The 19,473-nt window shown below is 49.6% G+C and overlaps 1 protein-coding gene and 1 long non-coding RNA gene across 2 annotated transcripts in view; both read left to right on the top strand.

Annotated features, from left to right (window-relative positions):
- Swip-1 (EF-hand domain-containing protein D2 homolog Swip-1) overlaps positions 1–19,473 on the top strand; it is a 95,830-nt gene that overhangs the window by 64,934 nt on the left and 11,423 nt on the right. The window contains exon 3 of the mRNA XM_050169773.3: positions 3,489–3,623. Within this exon, the coding sequence (XP_050025730.1) occupies positions 3,489–3,623 (135 nt within the window). The remainder of the gene's footprint in view (positions 1–3,488; positions 3,624–19,473) is intronic.
- LOC140216688 (uncharacterized) lies at positions 3,840–14,432 on the top strand. Its single transcript, XR_011893269.1, has 2 exons — positions 3,840–6,402; positions 11,498–14,432. It is a non-coding gene; the product is annotated as an uncharacterized lncRNA (long non-coding RNA).

Genomic DNA, 19,473 nt, shown 5'->3' with positions numbered 1-19,473 from the left:
ACTCGTATTAAGATCATTTCATTAGGTTATAAGACGGAAGAAAATGCTACTTATCTACTGCTCGATTCCAAGAAAAAATAACAATTTGACGTTACCCTTCAGTAGTATGGGTGATAGAAAGGTTTCGTTTTCATTCTACTCTGCGCCGCGCGCGCTTTGGAGTTTCAGTTGTTTCGTTATCGCGTCGTGCTGCGCTGGTTATGCTGGCTCGTGAAACTTGCATTTGGAACAAGCAGCGAGAATGCCACGTCCATCTGAAGTCGTGGGATGCGCGAACGGTCTGCGAAACTTGGCCAAGGGCAGTTGCAGCGTCGAATCCATGCAACGTTGCTTATCAGTGTGTGTCAGCGAGTGAGCCTCTCCGTTCGAAGTGGTTAAGTGCCGTACATCTGCCACAGCGCGTTGGCAAAGAGCCGAAAAATCGCATAGTGTGCTCGCTGCCCTTTCGTCCAGAAGATAACGAGTCGAACGCCGACTTACTGAAGTCGTGTGGAGTGCCTTTCAAAGCAATGCTATCCCGTAGCGCTGTACGTTCCGTCGGTCTTGCCTGCATTCTCCGAAGCGCAACAACAACTGCAGGTCGAAGAAGGGGCGGTGAGTGCGGCATTTGATTTTAACGAAGGAAAAGCTACAAATGTGCGAATATGTACAGCCATGACATACAGTTGCCGTCGTAGTAGAACGCCGGCAGCGCAAGCCCTCAGAAGCAGGTCACGTTCATCAGTGCTTAAATCGCTGAAGTCGAGCCCAGCATCGCGAGCCAATGTGTCGTTGTCAGGGTCGTCCATTACAACGAGCGTCAAGGTTGCGGTCATAAAATAAAGAGCCAGCTTATCGTCGCGTGCTTTCCCTTCCGCTAGCCACCATAGTTCCGCTTTCGCGTTGCTGTCGGCTCTCTCTTGGCTCTGTCTCTGGCCCATGGAGGAAGGAAGTTTCCTTCCTCCGTGTTCTGGCCGCACGTTTGCGTTTTGCGCAGAAAAGCCGTAGCGCCGTCTGCGGGCGCCGTTTTACTCACCGACGGCGAAACGTCACTATGAGACCATGACGTCGCCACTCCTCGATCGGAGGGTGGGCGATTTCAACTGCGCTAGAGGTACGCGGACGCTTCAGAACGCATTTTCTCTTAAAATAAGTCTCTTCTTCGCATGAAACAAGCGTTTCGAGGTTCCTGGGATGGTATTTCAATAGTACACGTTGACTTATTATTATTCTTAGTGTCCCTTTAAGTGCTGAAATGTACCTCTCCTTGCCATGTCAAATTCCAATTATTTTTGGAATGCTGCATTGCCTGGAAAGTTGAAAAGGCAACTCAGGGTTTGCTAAGAATCTTGCAAAATGTGTCAAGACCCGTTTTGCGGGGTGCGAATTTGACGAAGTGGCCAGCCTGGCCATGTTTCTTGATCCGCGCTTTAAGGCCACAGTTCATCAGGCATCTGGTCAGATGATCTGGCTGAAAGACCTTGTGACAAGAGAGCTCCAGGCAGCTGACGTGGAACCCAGTAGGGACACTGCCGTGCCAGCGTCGACTTTGTATCCACTGGTGGCATCAGTGTATGGATATATGCTTTTGATGATCTAGTGATGAACAAAGAGAAGACACATTTGGCATCTGTCCCAGAGAGGCAAGTTACAGACTATGCGGAAGAGCCTCTTCTGGAAAGGGGCAAGAATCCTTGTGAGTGGTGGCAGTCCATTGGCCGCTTCAAGTGCCCGCTTTTAGGTACTCTCGCTCAGGAGTACTTGGCCATCCCTGCCACCTCAGTTCCTATAGTGAAAGAGTCTTTTCTACTGGTGGAAATATTGTTACAGTGCATAGAGAGCGCTTACTTTCTTAACATGTTGAGCAGTTAATTTTCCTTCCCGATAATCTGTAACAAGCGTTTTTCCTGATTGAGAGCATTACCTGAGTGCATTGCCTATAATGAGTGCCTCTTTAACCTGAAGCACCCTTGTAAAATACAATATTATTTTTAAAAGGGTAATAAAGCTATTGTTACCGCGTTTTGCAATCTTTTAATACTATAGATATATTCGATATTCGAAGACAGTTTTTCGCCTTATTCGTATTCGATTCGTATTGGAAAATTTCAATATTCGCACACCCCCACTTTCTTGAAAGATTTGGTGATGGTGGAATAAAAGCCATCTCTGGGAACATATGTAGAGCCGTCTTAGAGCATTGCATACATCAGGAAAATTGCAATTTTACGAAAATTTGCCGTATATATTCGTGTAAGGGCCGCACTTTTTTTCTAGAATTTTAGCTGAGTGCGAACCTTACATGAACCAGCCCATGAAAGCCCGCTAAAGGGTCGTGCTGTTTCCGCAACTGTAGCAGAGGGCAATAGAGACGCAAATGACACAAGGCTGCAGTAAACGACCTCCGTTGCAGGGCCATTGTCCCTGACCAGCGCTGACTCAAACAGCGCTCCCTTCTCTAGAGGCGAAACACTGCCAACACAGCGCAACGACGCGCCACACAAAGAAATAACGGCGCGGCGGCGCCGGCCTGCAGTGAGCAACGTCGACGGAAAAGCAGCTGGCGTCATCTAGCGGCAACGGAACTAACTTCGCTTTTCGGCGGGACGTTTTGAATTTTTTCTCAAAATTTTGCCCTCCAAAGTGGGAGTGCGGCCCTTACACGGGGGCGGCCCTTACGCGAGTATGTACGGTAGCGCGAAACACGCCACCTCTCCGATGCCCTTCTGTGGTCGCGGAATGCGCCTTCCGTTGGGGCATCTCTTCACCGACCGAAATGCCGCCAATCTCTGAGGGTTTACGCGCTTCACGTCGCGCAACACTTTCATATAAGTCAGTGAGATGATAAGGAGTGATAAGGGGTTATATTTATATGGGGCTTATCACGGTAGATAATGATTCGACGCGAATGGATAAGGTGCTAAAAGAGTGATGAGGGCTTATAATGGTCGGAGCAATTCAAATAAGGTTAATAATCACCGATAAGGGTTGGTAACGACCGGATCAAGTCCGATAAAGTTGATAAGGGCCGGATCATGTCCGATAAGCTTGACAAAGACATATCAGAGTTGATAAGGATCGGATCAATTGAGATATAAGATTGATACCGACCGATAAGGGTTGATAAGGCTCGGATCTAGTCTGATAAGGCTGATAACGACCTATAAGGGTTGATAAGGGTTTATATTTGTCGGATAAAGTTTCATAACATTGATGATGACATCGGGCTACGTGGAAATGAGCAAGTGGCACAACGCTTGCACACACACTTAGGCAAGTTGTCGAAGTACACTTCTTCGCACATTACAAAACTAGAAAAGACCGTTCATGGTTGCCTTGTGCACTGCTAAAGCTGAACCTGGAGGTGATTCTCGATATGATGCCATTACAGTCTAACCTGTCTTGCAGTTCCGTCTCTGATAGAGAATGTCATGCACCTCTCTGGCCACGTCGGCCAATACCATTTTTGCGAATATACTTTTTGTTCACAGTCGTGATTCTTCTCGCAGTTCTTGCTGATCTTCAAGAAGGCACGTGACGGCGAGCTGAGCACGGACGGCGGCCTCAGCGCACTTGCGCGGCTGACGAGCATCGACGTGGAGAAGGCAGGCGTTGGGGGCGCGAAGAACTTCTTCGAGGCCAAGGTACGACGGCAGCTGGTCCCGCTTATCGCACGGGCTAACTTGTTCCCAACAGGACATGTCGCTGAACAAGTTGGTTCGGTTCACTGTGTATTATTTGTAACACCGCGCGCACAGAGAACGATGCGGATGTCACAGTACGCACTTTTGATTGTGATCAAGCCCGATCCAGATCGAATTTTTCGGTCGCGATTAGTGCCTTTGCGATAGCTGCGCGAGGGAGCCAAACGTGGTCGAGAATTTCGATCCGGATCGGGCTTGAACGCGATCGAAAGTGGTCGTGTGACACTGGAACAAGACACACACAAGCGCGCGTGTGTGGTGTTCTCTGTGTGGTGTCTGTTTTCGCACCGTTAAAAGGAATTTTTCTCGACAGCACGCGATAAAACGATCCTACCTGTAATCGTTGCCTTCAACGTATTCCTGCCAAGCACTGCCGCTCGCACCGCCGCGTGAACTCGCCGCTGTGTTTTCCTCGGGGCGATTCTGCCAGTGTGGCCACCGACAGCCTCAGCGAAAAGATTACTCGCCAGGCGCTTTCTTTCTTTCTCGCACGCGGACTCTAGCTGCTCCAGCACTGTGGCCGCGGTCAAGTTCCAGTGGCCCAATTTATTCCCTTCCCCTCATTCCCTTTACAAAACAGGCTAAGAATTAAGCCACCGTTATCATAAAAATAAACATTTAATTTCATTTCATTTATTTTCACCTTAAAGGCCCGGAGGCATAAGGGAGGGCTTTAATCCTTGTAACAATGTTAGAATGAATGTACAGAACAGTAAAGAAACAACAATAAACAAATACAAGCCAGAAACAATTGTGAAAAAAATGAAGATCGTGCTAGAGTAAGGGTAGGTGGGATAGGTAATTAAGCAGTGTGGTTATTTAACATTTCGCGGAACGTTTTACGTTCTCATTGCATGACACAATATCTTCTGGGAGATGGTTCCAATGGGTTACAGCGTCGGGGAAGAATGAAGTGTGCATGGCAGATGATCGGGTGTTAATGTTTGCTATGGGACGACCGTGGCTTAAGCGAGAGGATGTACGTAAGGGTGGGTTTAACAAGGAATGCCTGGAGTGTGGATGGTAATAAAAGGTGCGAAGCAAGCAGAGTCGAGAGATGATCCGGCGGGAAGCAAGTGATGGTAGTTCAAGTGTACGTTTTAGTGCGGTTATGCTGGTATCACGAGAGTAATTGGAAGTTATAAACCGAGCAGCGCGATCTTGTATTGCTTCTATGTCATAGGTTAGATATGATTGGGAAGGGTGCCAGATAGATGACGCATGTTGTAACTGCGGACGAACGAATGTTTGATATGCTAGCTTTCTTATTTCTAGTGATGCGGCTTTCAGGTTGCGTTTTAAATATCCAAGGGCGCGTGAAGCATTAAAACAGATGGTGTCAATATGAGTTGCCCATGATAGTGTCGATGTCATGTGAACGCCGAGATATTTGTAAGACGGGGCATGATTGATAGGAACTGAATTTATTGTGTAGGTGTGGCTGGTTAAGCTGTGCTGGCGGGTGAATGACAGAGCTTTGCATTTAGTAAGGTTAAGCGGCATGTACCATTTCTCGCGCCATACTGCGATGGAATCGAGATCCTGTTGTAGTGCGGTGATTTCATTCGAGCCTTTGATTGGGGAATATAGGACACAGTCATCCGCGAAAAGACGTAATTTATTCTAAATGTTAGCAGGTAAGTCATTGATGTAGATGAGGAAAAAGTATGAATGAATGAATGAATGAATGAATGAATGAATGAATGAATGTTTATTTCATCTTGAGTACACTTTCAAGAAAGGTGCAGGGGCAAAAGGCGCATGCGCCCCTGTACCCGCAATATACGCTTTTATTATACATTATTTAGTGGTAGTTCATTGGCAGTGAGCGGACACACATAACGTTACATATTTTAACACATTGTACACGAGTTTACACAAACTGAGAACAGAATTGCCAAAATTATTGGGTTACAGTTTGTTTACTAATATAGACGGTGAAATAATAAAATGTTCCCCTTCTCCCCCCTCTTCCCCTTTCCTCTCCTGGTTCACAGGCAATATAGTACAGGTTATATAGGTAAATTACCATAGTCCACTAAAGTGCAGCATATAACCATGAACATGTATGTATCCACGTAAAACAGGCGATATCCATGTAGAGGCGATAAACCAGCGCCCTTTGGCACACCCGATGTTACGCTGCTAAGAGATGAATTATGGTTATGTGCAGAGGTAAACTGTGTGCGCCCTTTTAAGAAGTGTTCAAGCCAGGTAAGCAAGCTATTTGGGATTCCGATAAATGCGAGTTTTTGAAGTATAGGTGATTGTGGGAAACGCGGTCGAATGCTTTTGAGTAATCCAAGAAAATGGCATCAATCTGCAAATGAAGGTCCATGAAATGTCGAATGTCATGGGTGAACTCGGCTAGTTGGGTCTCGCATGAAAATAGTTTTCCGAAGCCGTGCTGGTGAGGGTAAAAGAAGTTGATAGATTCCAGGTGAGAGATTACGTTGGATGAGATTATATGTTCTAGAAGTTTAGAAGGAATGCTGGTCAGAGAAATTGGGCAATAATTTATAGCACGGGAGCGGTCGCCAGTCTTGAAGATTGGTACGACGTGGGCCTTTTTCCAGTCGTCGGGCAAGCTTTCAGTCTTTAAGGATTGCGTAAATATTAGATGTAGTAGCTGGCTAGAAATGTTACTGGTGTTAACTAGTATTTTGGCGCTAATTCCATCACACCCAGCTGAGGTGGTTAGTTTTAGTGAATTAATGAGGTGTACTGAAGGCACTGGGCAGTGGGCATGGTGCTGGTGTGCTGGTGCAAGAGAAGACGACGAGAAGTGCTTGCTTCCCCGTTACGATATAGCGCCGACCTGTTTACGCCTAGTGCTACAACCTATATCTAGTTACCCTTCTGCTAGGCGAACACCCCCATTGCATTTGGAGGTGCTGGGTTTCTCTTCGACATCCTGGAACTCCGCAGCCGAACGCTACCACCAGCTGTTGCAATGGATGAACCGGGACCGTCCCAGGCTGCCGCTCCCGTGCCCCCCGCCATCGTCTGTTCTGGCGTCATCCGGCAACGCGATCCGGCTATATTTAGCGGCACAGACGACCACGACGTGGAAGACTGGCTCGCCGAATATGACCGTGTAAGCGCCTATAATAAGTGGGACGACCGCGCCAAGCTCACAAATGTCATCTTTTACTTGACTGACGTGGCAAACCTATGGTTCCGCAATCATGAAGCCGATTTTACCACCTGGTCGGCTTTCACGGCAACTTTGGCGGAGGTCTTCGGCCGTCCCGCCGTTCGCCGGCTTCGCGCTGAGCAGCGCTTGCGTGGTCGAGTTCAACGCCAGGAAGAGACCTTCACTAGTTATATTGAAGACGTGCTCTCGCTATGCAAGCGCGTCAACTCATCTATGGACGAAGCTGACAAGATTAAGCACGTCATGAAAGGCATCGATGACCAAGCCTTCCAGATGCTCGTCGCGAAGAGTCCGCGGACGATTGCCGAGGTCGTACAGCTCTGTCAGCACTACGACGAGCTGCGCAAGCAGCGTGCATCAACGCGCGCTGCTCAGCAGGACACCACGGATCTATCTCCGTTGGATTTCGGCCGCGACGCTGCCGATATCTCTGCCTTAATGCCGGAGATAAAGCAGTTCATCCGTCAGGAAGTGGCACGCCAACTCTCTCTGGCGAACAGCACACCCGAGCCGTCGACAACCTTGGCTCCCTCGCTTCGCGACGTCATTCAGACCCAAGTTGCCGCGGCGCTGCCATCTGCCCCTCCTCCGCAGCCTGCAGCTGGACCGCTCACTTACGCTGACGTTGTTGCCCGGCCTTACGCTCCTCCGGCTCCTGATGCCTACCGGGCCACTGGCACCTTCCATGTGCCGCCGCCACCTTCACGCCCGATGGTCGTCCCTTACTCGGCCGCTGGAGCCCCTGTCGTCAACCCGTGGCGTACATCTGACAACCGGCCAATATGCTATTTCTGCCATTTTCCGGGCCACGTAGCACGATTCTGCCGCCGTCGCAGCCCCCGTTTACCCGCCAGTGGGGGCGCCTCAAGCTACAGGCCTGCTCGACTTCCGCGTCAGGACCCATCTAGTTTTCCTCCGGACTCATCTTACAGTCGCCTCCCTTTCGATGCACGCCGGTCACCTTCCCCACGTCGCCGATCCATTTCCCCGATGGTTCGCCGACCCAGCCCGGCCCGTGAGGAAAACTAACAGTCGCAGTTCCAGAGGCAAGAACTGCGTTTACGTCGAACATTTCAAGGCCTCATTCTAACCCGGTGAACGAAATTGAACTGTCCGTAGACGGCGTCACCGTACACGCACTTATCGACACCGGAGCCGCCGTTTCTATTATTAGTGAGAAGCTTTGCCGCAATTTGAACAAAGTGACCATTCCCCTTACCTCTCTTTCTCTGCGTACGGCAACCTCGCATCGCATTCAGCCTTCAGCGTCGTGCACAGCCCGGGTTGTCATTCAAAGCGTTATGTATGTTATAGAATTAGTCGTCCTACCTCGTTCCTCACACGACGTTATTCTTGGATGGAATTTCTTATCTGTCAATCAAGCTCTTATCGACTGCGCTCGTGCCGAACTTACGTTATCCGTGCCGTGCTGCGACCATGACGACCATTCTTCTCCTAAAGTTGTTGCCGCCTCTGACATCGATATCGCACCTTTCTCCGCCGCTCTGGTTCCTGTGTCATGTAACTCTGCTGCGAACTCATCTGTTCTGTTTACACCGTCGGCCACTTGTGCGCGCCGCCGGAACTTTCTACTTCCGTTTGCTGTCGTCACTTTTTGCGACGGTTCTGCTGCCCTTTACGTGTGCAATCCGTCCGCCTGCCCATCATCCCTACTCCGCGGCGAGTGCCTGGGTACCGCTGAAGCTTTCGATAGCGTTCTCCCGGCCACAATGTTTGGCGACACGGCATCACTTCCGATTTGTTCCGTCACTAATCCTGCCGCGACTGATGCCCCTGTAGACGTCTTCGCTCGCGCCGTCGACGCAGAACTCACACCTGCGCAGCAAACAGAAACCATCAAACTCCTCCAACGTTTTCGTTCCTCATTTGACATTGACCAACCATCCTTGGGTCGAGCGTCCGCAGTCGTTCACCGTATCGACACCGGTCAGCAAACACCATTGCGCCAGCGTCCCTATCGTGTGTCGGCTGCTGAACGCCGTATCATCGACCAGTCGAACATTTCAGACGACATGCTGGAGCGTGGCATCATCCAGCCCTCTAACAGTCCCTGGGCATCTCCGGTTGTCCTCGTTAAAAAAAAAGATGGCTCCATTCGGTTCTGCGTCGACTATCGCCGCCTTAACCGAATAACGCGCAAAGATGTCTATCCTCTGCCGCGCATCGACGATGCTTTGGACTGTCTACAGGGAGCGGAATTCTTTTCGTCGCTCGATTTGCGCTCCGGGTACTGGCAAGTGCCAATGGCAGAGGCCGATCGTCAAAAGACAGCCTTCGTAACGCCTGATGGGCTATATGAATTCACTGTCATGCCGTTCGGCCTCTGCAACGCGCCTGCCACTTTCGAGCGAATGATGGACACCATTCTTCGAGGGCTGAAGTGGAAAACGTGCCTCTGTTATTTAGATGATATTGTGGTTTTTTCCACCGACTTTGGGTCGCACCTCAACCGCCTCGAGCAGGTACTTGCGTGCCTCTCCACTGCAGGACTGCAACTAAATTTGAAGAAATGCCACTTCGGCGCTCGTACACTTACTATTCTCGGCCATGTAGTTTCAAAAGACGGTATCCTTCCGGACCCCACAAAACTTAGCGCCGTATCCGAGTTCCCTAAACCAACCACCATGAAAGAGCTTCGCAGCTTCATCGGCCTGTGCTCCTATTTCCGACGCTTTGTCCGTAACTTTGCCTCTGTCATTGCCCCCTTGACGCAGCTTCTCACCGGCCGTTCTGACCTATCAGCCTGGTCCTCGGCGTGCGACGACGCATTCCAAGAACTACGACGCGTTCTCACCTCGCCTCCAGTACTGCGACACTTCGATCCCTCTGCTCCAACTGAGATCCATACGGACGCTAGTGGTGTCGGGCTCGGCGCTGTTCTTGCACAACGCAAGGATGGCTTCGAAGAGTACGTCGTCGCGTATGCCAGCCGCACCCTTACCAAAGCCGAGGCGAACTACTCAGTTACTGAGAAGGAATGTCTGGCCATCATTTGGGCTATCGGCAAATTTCGTCCTTATGTGTACGGGCGTCCATTTGACATCGTGACCGACCATCATGCCCTATGCTGGTTATCTTCACTAAAAGATCCAACTGGTCGGCTTGCCCGTTGGGCATTGCGCCTACAAGAATACGACATCCGCGTTGTTTATCGCTCAGGCCGAAAGCATTCAGACGCAGACGCTCTATCCCGGTCACCCCTGCCCTCTGGCCCTGCCCACTCGTCTATTTCTACCTGCGGTGCCTTCGCCCTCAACATTTCCGACATGCCATCAGAGCAGCGCAAAGACCCGTGGATCTCTTCGCTTATTGACTTCCTGTCCAGCCAGTCGCCAGCACCGATCTCTCGGACGCTTCGTCGCCAAGCCACGCACTTCATCATTCGGGATAACCTGCTGTACCGCCGCAACTGCAATTCCAGCGGCCGTAAGTGGTTGCTTGTTATACCCCGACACCTCCGCTCCGACATCTGCGCCACGTTCCACGACGACCCACAATGTGGCCACGCTGGTGTATTAAAGACATACTCTCGCCTGCAGCTTCGGTACTACTGGCGCGGTATGTACCGCTTCGTTCGCCAGTATGTCCGGTCATGCCACATATGCCAACGACGCAAGACGCCACCTCAACATGCCACCGGCCCCTTGCAACCTTTACCATGCCCCGCGCGCGCGTTCGACCGCGTCGGCATTGACCTATACGGTCCGCTTCCCAACACTCCAAGCGGCAACCGCTGGGTTATTGTTGCTATCGACCACCTCACGCGGTACGCTGAAACTTCAGCCCTAGCATCTGCCACAGCAAAAGACGTCGCCAGTTTTATCCTTCAAAATCTGATTTTACGCCATGGAGCACCTCGAGAATTACTGAGCGACCGCGGTCGCGTTTTCCTCTCTGACGTCCTTTCAGCATTGCTAAAGGAGTGTCGCATCATTCACCGCACTACCACAGCATATCATCCTCAAACTAATGGGATGACCGAACGTTTCAACCGCACCCTTGGTGACATGATGGCCATGTATGCTTCATCTGACAACTCGAATTGGGATCGCATTCTACCTTTCGTCACCTACGCTTACAATACCGCCACGCAAAGCACCACTGGGTTCTCCCCTTTCTTTCTCCTTTACGGACACGAGCCTTCATGCACTATGGACACGATTCTACCTTACCGGCCAGATGCTTCGGAGTGTACGACTGTTTCTAGAGCGGCTGCTGAACGCCGTATCATCGACCAGCACGTTGACGACATGCTGGAGCGTGGCATCATCCAGCCCTCTAACAGTCCCTGGGCATCTCCGGTTGTCCTCGTTAAAAAAAAAGATGGCTCCATTCGGTTCTGCGTCGACTATCGCCGCCGTCGGGGCCAGGAAATTGTCCACGTCTCCCGGCTCAAGCAGTGCCATGACCCCCCTGTGTTCTCCTGTCCTTAAGTCGCCAGGATGGCTACTCTTTCAGTGGGGAGTGATTGTACTGAAGGCACTGGGCAGTGGGCATGGTGCTGGTGTGCTGGTGCAAGAGAAGACGACGAGAAGTGCTTGCTTCCCCGTTACGATATAGCGCCGACCTGTTTACGCCTAGTGCTACAACCTATATCTAGTTACCCTTCTGCTAGGCGAACACCCCCATTGCAGAGGCTACATATGCCATCAGGGTTGATCTTGATGTCTGGCATTAATTTTACTGGGAGTGGTGGTATTGGTTCAATGGGAGTGTCATTAGTGTTGGAGAAAACTGAGGTGAAGTAGTCGTTAAGAGCTGACGCGCATTTTTCAGAGTTAATGAGATTACCATCCGGATCTGTTAGTTCAATCTGTCTAGTATGGGTCTTTACTGAAAGTAAGCGCCAGAATTTATTGGGGTTTGATCGTAGAATCGCCAGAAGGTCATGATTAAAGAAATTATCTTTGGCTATCGTCAGCTCCTGAATATATTGGTTAGCGCACAGTTCGTATTTTCCCCATGTTTCTGAGTTATTTGTAAGTTTGGCTTTTCGGTAAAGCCTTTTCTTTTTAGTAAGGAGAGCTTTGAGCTATTTGTTAAACTATTCATTGTTAGAGTCGGATTTCACGAGAACTGTTGGTATGTATCTAGCTTCCAGGTTGAGCAATACATTCTTATAAAGTTCCCAGTTGCTGTCGACAGTTCTTGATAAGTAAGACTGCTGAAAATCATGTAAAAAATTTTGGAATTTGTTATTTATGGCGTCAAAGTCTGCCCTTTTGTAATCTTTTATTATTTTTGTTGTGGGTGACTTTTTCTTAAGTGCTATTGTCATGCAGATATGGATGAGGTTGTGATCACTAAGACCGGGTAGTGTGGTAACGCTCTCTAAACTATCAGGCCAAGATGTGAGCATAAGGTCAAGAGTGTTATCCCCTCTTGTAAGACATGATATCACCTGATGCAGGTTGAAGTCTAGAATACGATCAATAAATTGTTTAGCTTCGGATAATGGTGACCTGTTGGTTACAGAAGCAGAGGCCAGTTAATGTTAGGGCAATTGAAATCGCCAAAGAGGTGAATAGGTGCGTTAGGGAATTTGTCAGTAATGTCAGTTAGCGCTTTACGGAGTGAATCGCAGAATGACGGATGGCTGTCCGGCGGCCTATAGCACACGCCAAAAATTGTCTTTCCAGTACGGTTATAAGCGCAAGTCCACAATAGCTCGAGATGATCATCCCGACTGATCAGGGAAGATGAGAAGGTGTTTCTGATAGCTAATAAAACACTCCCTCCTCTCCGGTTGCTCCAATCATGGCGATACAGAGCATAGCCGGAATTTGGAGGGAAAATTTCGCTATCTCTATTGTCTCCGTTTAGCCACGTTTCAGTTAACACTATGATGTCAGCATCGATGTCGTGAGTGAAGCTGCGAAGTTGTTCTCGTTTGGGTAGCAAACTGCGCATGTTAGTGAAGGCTATGTTAAGGAGAGGTAAAGATGAGGGACGATTGCGGGATGGAGGTTGGAGTGATAGGCTTCGTTGTCCGTCATTGCGCGTTTTCATGTCTTGTTATTTGGGATGCGCTGTTTCCATGCGCCTTTATGAATGGTCTCGTAGCCTCAATCACGCTGTCAGAAGTAGGGTCGTAGTGATAGCGCTTATTGTTGACAAGCAACTTGTCTATGTGTAGTTTGAACGCACATTTTTGTGGTCGTATGAAATCTAACAATTTTGAACGTGTGATGCGAGTAGCAGGAGCGAAATCTTCACGTATAGCGAAGTTTGTTGCCTTTAGTTTCCGCCCACAGGCCAGAATGTTTTCCTTTGACTTGAAATGAGCCAACTTGATAATTATCGGACGTTTTCTTTCATGACGGTATTTCCCTATGCGATGAGCACGTTTAATAGCGCTTGGTTCTAGATGCATTTCCAGCTTGCTAGCGCAGAAATTGATTATTTTTTTCTCAGATTCTTTCCATGTTTCTTTTTCACTGTCTTCCAGTCCGAGGAAAAGTAAGTTATTACGGCGCATTCTGTTGTTTGTGTCAGTGCTCTCAGCTTTTAGCAGCGCTATCTCTTTGATGGCATCATTCTGTCGAGTCGCAATTACTTCGTCCTGATGGTCGTTTTCTAGCACAGAAATATGTTTTGTCAGTGCAGCAATTGTGTTGTCTTTGAGAATGTTGGCTTCTCTAAGCTCACTTATATTGGTACGTATTTCTGAAATTTTTTCTTTTACTTCTTTGATCGTCTGGGAAAGGGAAGAAACGGTGTCTCTGTCGGGGCCTGGGTTAACTTCAACATGTCCGGAGAGTAAGAGGATTAGATCGGACAGAAGTGCAAAGGCAACAGCTTCATAGTACAGACGCACAACTCTACACCATTTCAAGTCGCAGGGGCACGACACCGCGAAGACAACGATTGTCGCTACCAAATTCCTTAGTATTTTGTAAGTAACTAACCTGGAGGGTTAGGAAAGCGATGAGCATCCTGCGTTCAACGGTGCCGTGCCCCAGCTGATCAGCTTTGCCACGCCGATTAAATACTGCCTGGCTTGACCTTGTGACTGGTGACGTCGCCTTCGTAGGGTGTTGCCAGGTGAACGAAGCTTCTGCCGCTAAAACTGGACTTGTCTTCACGGATTCGGTGACGAAAGGTGGACGGGTAGCCCAGGGTAGTGGTGGATTCAGGGAAGGCGATCCGGTTTGCAGAAGGGGTTCTGGGGTAGGGCATGTACCAGCACAAGACCAGTACGGCAGCATCTGGAAGGTTAGGAAAGCGATGAGCATCCTGCGTTCAACGGTGTCATGCCCCACAACAAACATATATCCATCCATCCACCATTAGTTAGAAGACATGTAGGTACGATATGATGCACAGTGCCACTTTCACATCAACTGACATTCAGCTGCATTCCCCTTTATCGACTTCTGAAGGTTGTTAGTTGGAATTGAGGATGTCTATTTGGACAGTACCATTCTGATGAATTCACGTGGTCATGTTTACCACTTGAACGGCGAGCGCGTGTGAGCTCTAAAATAAGAAAAGAAAAGAGAAGAGAAGAAAAGAAAAGAAAAGGAAAGAAAAGAAAAGAAAAGAAAAGAAAAGAAAAGAAAAGAAAGAAAGAAAGACAGACAGACAGACAGACAGACAGACGCAGGCGCAGATTCCGTTCGTATAGTTCGTATCATTTTTCTGCGATTATATCGTGACCCTTGCTTTTGGGCGAACTTTTCATCGGTACTTCTTTCGCATGTCGACCTCTACTGCATGGCTAACGGAAGCTGCCCAGGATCAGCGTTGCGCGGTGCGTCCAGTGCGTGATATACTGTACACAGTTACGTGCAGCGCTTGCAAGAGGAAATGGGTGTTACGTCGCCTGTACTCCATCGCATAGGGCCGTGCTTTGCGGACCGTGTGTACTTTTTTCTCTAGAATACGTAAGGTACAGTTAACTGGGTCACCCAGGGCCGTTAGAGCTCGCGGGAGGCCTTCTTCGGCTTTGGTGAAACTAAGAAAGATAAGCGCGCACACGCGCGCGCGCAGGGAGAAGAGAAAGACAGCAGGAAACGCCTTTCTACCCAACAAGCGGAAAACGCGAGCAGCTATATGCACAGCGCGATAAACAGAATTTCTCCCGTACCCAGAAAGATATAGAAAGAAAGAGAGGGAGAAGGAAAAATTGAGAAATAAATAAATTCCGGTAGGGAAGGATAGCGGAGACATGGCTTTCGAAGCACTGGTCCGTGACCGGCGAAGAAGCCGGAAACAGCCGAGCGACACGTGTAGGCGCTTACATAGTTTCCCACGGGCGCTTACAAACAAATCTCTATAGCGCGGGTGAAGCTTCCGGATCGCGCGTGTGGTCAGCCGAAGCAGTCCGATGCCTCGGGGCAGCGTCCTTAACACTTGCTACACCGCCAAGTTGCCAGCTCGAACTTGCAGGTCGCGGTCAAGGCGAGCAGCCCGGCGCTCTGCAGCTCGGCATTCGCGCCGCTCATGGCACGCGCGCAGTCGCATGTATTATACGCGCCGCAGAACGACGCATCGCAATGAGAGGCGTGGATTTTCGGTTCAGCTTCGGAAAGCAGCCAGAATCTCGCGTTTCTTTCTTTTCGTCCTCCGCGTGTTCCGAACGCGGCGGCGGGCTCTTCTGCACGGGCGGGATTAACGCGCAGGCACGCGGAATGAGGAAAAGGCAGCCTCCGCAGAGGACGTGCCGCGAGTCGCGGTTAGAAGCGCCCTTGTCGCCCCATTTCCGTGCTCGTGTGACTGCCGCCGCGGACACCGCCCGCGCTGTGGAGCTCTCTTGCGCCCTTCGAGCTCTGTGCGCGCTGCGGCCTCATTCGAGCAGTGCCGACGGCACGCGGGAAAACGGTCCGCAGAGCATTCCTCTCGCTCAGTTATCACCAGTGTCTTGAAAAAAAGAAAAAAAAAAGTCTGAAACAGTGACGTAGCTAGGTCGTCTAGCACCCGGGGCCCATAGGTCTTCTGTCACCCCCACCCCCCCTCCTGGCCCCTTCCACCCGGGGCCCACGGCCCCCCGGCCCCCCCCCTGTTGCTACGCCACTGGACTGAAACAAATGCACAGCAAATAGCGATTTCCTTTTTAGCCGACAAATTATGCGTGAATGGAGGTTCGATTGAAGTGCACGACGTCAGTGTGAACACATGTCGCATGCTGCTGATACGCGAGTGTAACGCATTTCCGAAATTCAGTTGCCATCCATTGCACCGTATGTCACCTGGCCGCTTTGCAGAGACGCGTGCAAGGCAAACGATTACCGTATGGTTCGTACGAATTCGCGACTGCACTAAATCATACAATTTCCTTGCCAAAAAGACTACCTTGTGCCGGTTGGCTACCCCTGTGCGCGGTGGCCAATTGCAGATTTCTTTGGTTAACCTCCCTGCCTTTCCTTTGCTTTTCGCTCGCTCTTGTTAGTGTATTCATAGAAACATGATGACGCCTATCCCGAAAGTTCGTGCAGTACATTAAAAAAAAAAAAAAGTAATTTCACAAGCTTTCAGATAATACTACCCATTACAAACAATACATTGTCTCCCTTTTCTTCAATTGGTGAGGTCCTCTTCTGTCAAGTGCTTCAGCAGCGATGTCGTTTCCGTTTGGATTGTTGTCACATGTCCCCGCGACTCGCCGCTCCCGGAGCACCGCTTTGCATTTTTGCAGGGGGCCCAAGTCCGATGAGCATAACCTCGGTGTTCCGCCAGCACAGTCCCTAACCTGGTCACCCACCGTCGACGAAAGCTTGCACTGTGGGAGGGGGAGGGGGATAACTACTGTCGCGCAGAATCTGCAGCACCCTTCTTGGCCACACGTGGCACACACGATCTTTCAGCACCTCCGCGTAGATAGCTGCATTGCCACCTTCACCTTCAGGTATGAATTCCGCCTCTTTCATGTTCCTGTGCTGCCCTCTGACGCACGCTGCTGGAAACGTTTTGGAAGGGTGTCGGAGATTTCGCCTGTTGATTTGTGTACCTGCGCCCATGTCGAGTGTGCGTCGGTTGTGCGGTTCGTAAATCGCGATTAATTATTAATGGTTTCTGCGGGGCAACATGTCGTTCACCCATCGAGTATAGTGGGTGAACATGCCCAAGTGCGCTGTTGTGGTAACAGCGCTGCCGATAAAGGCACGCTGAGTTCCGTCTGCCGACACGGCTGCCTTTAGTTCGTTGTAGCTGATGTCTGCGATTGCACATCGCTTTTTGTATTCCTTTTACCCATTCACTAAACATTTCGCATATTCAAGAAGCCTTCGAGCGCAGCCTTAGACGTGGATTTGCCAAAGCGGTGAATTTGTTTACATCTACAGCTTCATATCGCTGTTAGCTTCGGTGATTGTAGAAACGGCGCATCGCTGATGTGAAATAACTCAAAACGTAGCAAAACATACACACGAGTCAGTATGAGCGGCCGAGTCCCTTAAACAACTGCAACTTTGATCAATACGCATATATATTACGGGCTGTTGCTACTGATTCTCGGTTTTGTTTAACTTCACCATACTTACAGTTTGCGCGTGCTATAAAGTATTATTAGAGACAACTGTGCTCGGCATAAGTCCCCACTTATATGCCGTGCAGTTCTCTCGCGAAAAGGTGGATGCCATCGCTGACACCGTTGGCAACTGAGCGAGTTTATGCTGCTGTATCGGATGCACTGTCTCTTCTTTCCTGTTTGACGCAGAGGTAAACCATGCTTCCTTGGAATTAAGAAATGTCAGCATAACAACACACACAGACCCACCATTTACGGGAATGCAACCGGCAGCGTTCGGGAACGGTGACCACAGTACAAGATGTTGGCACAGCGAGCTGTGTCGCCGCTTGCCGCTTACTGTGTACGTGCCGTGCGAAATGAAGAGTAGGTAATCAAATCGCTATAGGGCCGCAACCTAACTATAAGAGCGGTTTCCTCACGAAAGGAACTGCTTACTTTTTTTAAAGTCCAGCGCCATCGGTAGCGGGTGCACGAATTCGACCGGGTCAGGCCTAACCCATAGTTCGCTAAACAGGATCAACATTGACTCAAACTTCACGCGCACGGCTTGAGAGGACTGAAGCTCGTGCATTTCAACTTCGAAGGCATGTCGACGAATTTTGAGCGCGAATAATTATGTGTACAAGTGAATTAGCTGCAGCTATCGCGTTGCCGGTTCGACGGCTGATCACGTAGGGTTCAATCAAGCGCTATCACTGTCGGCGCGCTGATTTGGTCGGTGCTGTCGACACGAAAGCCCGTCGCGCTATATGACAACTCGCACCCGTCGGCTGCGTCGTTGTCGGCCTATTACGATCAAATGGTCTCAGTGACACAGTGCTGAATAGTCGGCCAATCGTCGGCGTCAGCGTCTTGTCGATCTCGTATCGACCCAATCAATGTTACCACGCCTTAAAACAGTACATGAAGTCCGGCACGCGCTGCCACCACCTTCAACAGTGGGCCGACGCTGCAAGAAGACTGCGTCGGCAACGTGTTTTTCAAGTGTCGCCCAAGTGTAACGCAGTGGTTTATCGATAAATTTGACAGCTGTCAATGCAAGGCGGCAACTACGTGGTCCACGGTGCAGTTCGGACCAAGCCGTGGCCCTTTTCTGTTTCAAAGGGGAGTTGCAGTCTTACGCACGTTTTCGGTACCGCACCGACGTCGAGCTACCAGTACAGTTTCAACGCGGTACATGGCACGAGCGTCTGCAACAGCGCGCCTCGAAGCGCCCCCTTTTTTTTTCCCGGGGTACTTTCCCCCGATATCTGGCCGCGCGCGCGTCCCTTTCAAAACGTTTCGCGACTAATCCGCGTGCGCCGTCGCGCCGTGAAAGAGGCGGATTCCATGGCAGTCAAAAAATACGACCAACGTGACTTTGTTCTTCCGCGCTTTCTCTTTTAGCTTGGCCAATGGCTTGGCTCCTCTTTCTTTTTCCACTCCTTGCTCGGTAAACGCAACTTTCTTCTCCGGTGACGGCCCTTTGCAAGAACTCATTGCTGCCGTCTCAAGTTTTGCCATCAACGCAACATTCTTTTCGTCGCAACATTTTGCTGCAGGCGTCAGCAGTTAATTTCGGCACCATCTTGGCGTAAAGTGATCCTTTGTTAACTTCCAAAATTTCAGTCGAAATCCGATGAACGAACGACTTTCCCATGCCAAATGCTTCTGCTATCTTATAACAGTTATTCGACGGGCAATGCAGCATCAGCGGACGCACACGATCGATGTTCGCACGCGGTGGAGGGGCGCCCTGATCTTGAATTTTCCTTACTTATAATAATAATAATAATAATAATAATAATAATAATAATAATAATAATAATAATAATAATAATAATAATAATAATAATAATAATAATTTATGTCCACTGCAGGACGAAGGCCTCTCCCTGAGATCTCCAATTACCCCTGTCCTGTGTTTTAGTGTCTTAGCTCAAATGTCTTAGCTGGTGAATGATTTACGTACTGAACCAACTGCATATATTAAGCTGAAACGAGAGAAAGGAACTAAAAAAACACGAGCTGGACGCAATATTCACGTAAAGGAAAGGAAATGGGTGCCTCACACTGATTCCTAATTCCTTCTTCACAAATACCCACAGAATATGGAGATTACGATTCACCTTAATCCAGACCAAGCACATACCGTGTGCGAT

The sequence above is a fragment of the Dermacentor andersoni genome, chromosome 3 (genome assembly GCF_023375885.2).
Source record: "Dermacentor andersoni chromosome 3, qqDerAnde1_hic_scaffold, whole genome shotgun sequence".
In the NCBI taxonomy this organism is placed as follows: Eukaryota; Metazoa; Arthropoda; class Arachnida; order Ixodida; family Ixodidae; genus Dermacentor; species Dermacentor andersoni.
Note: the sequence above shows the minus strand (reverse complement) of the source record. Positions and strands in the feature narration are given on the sequence as shown.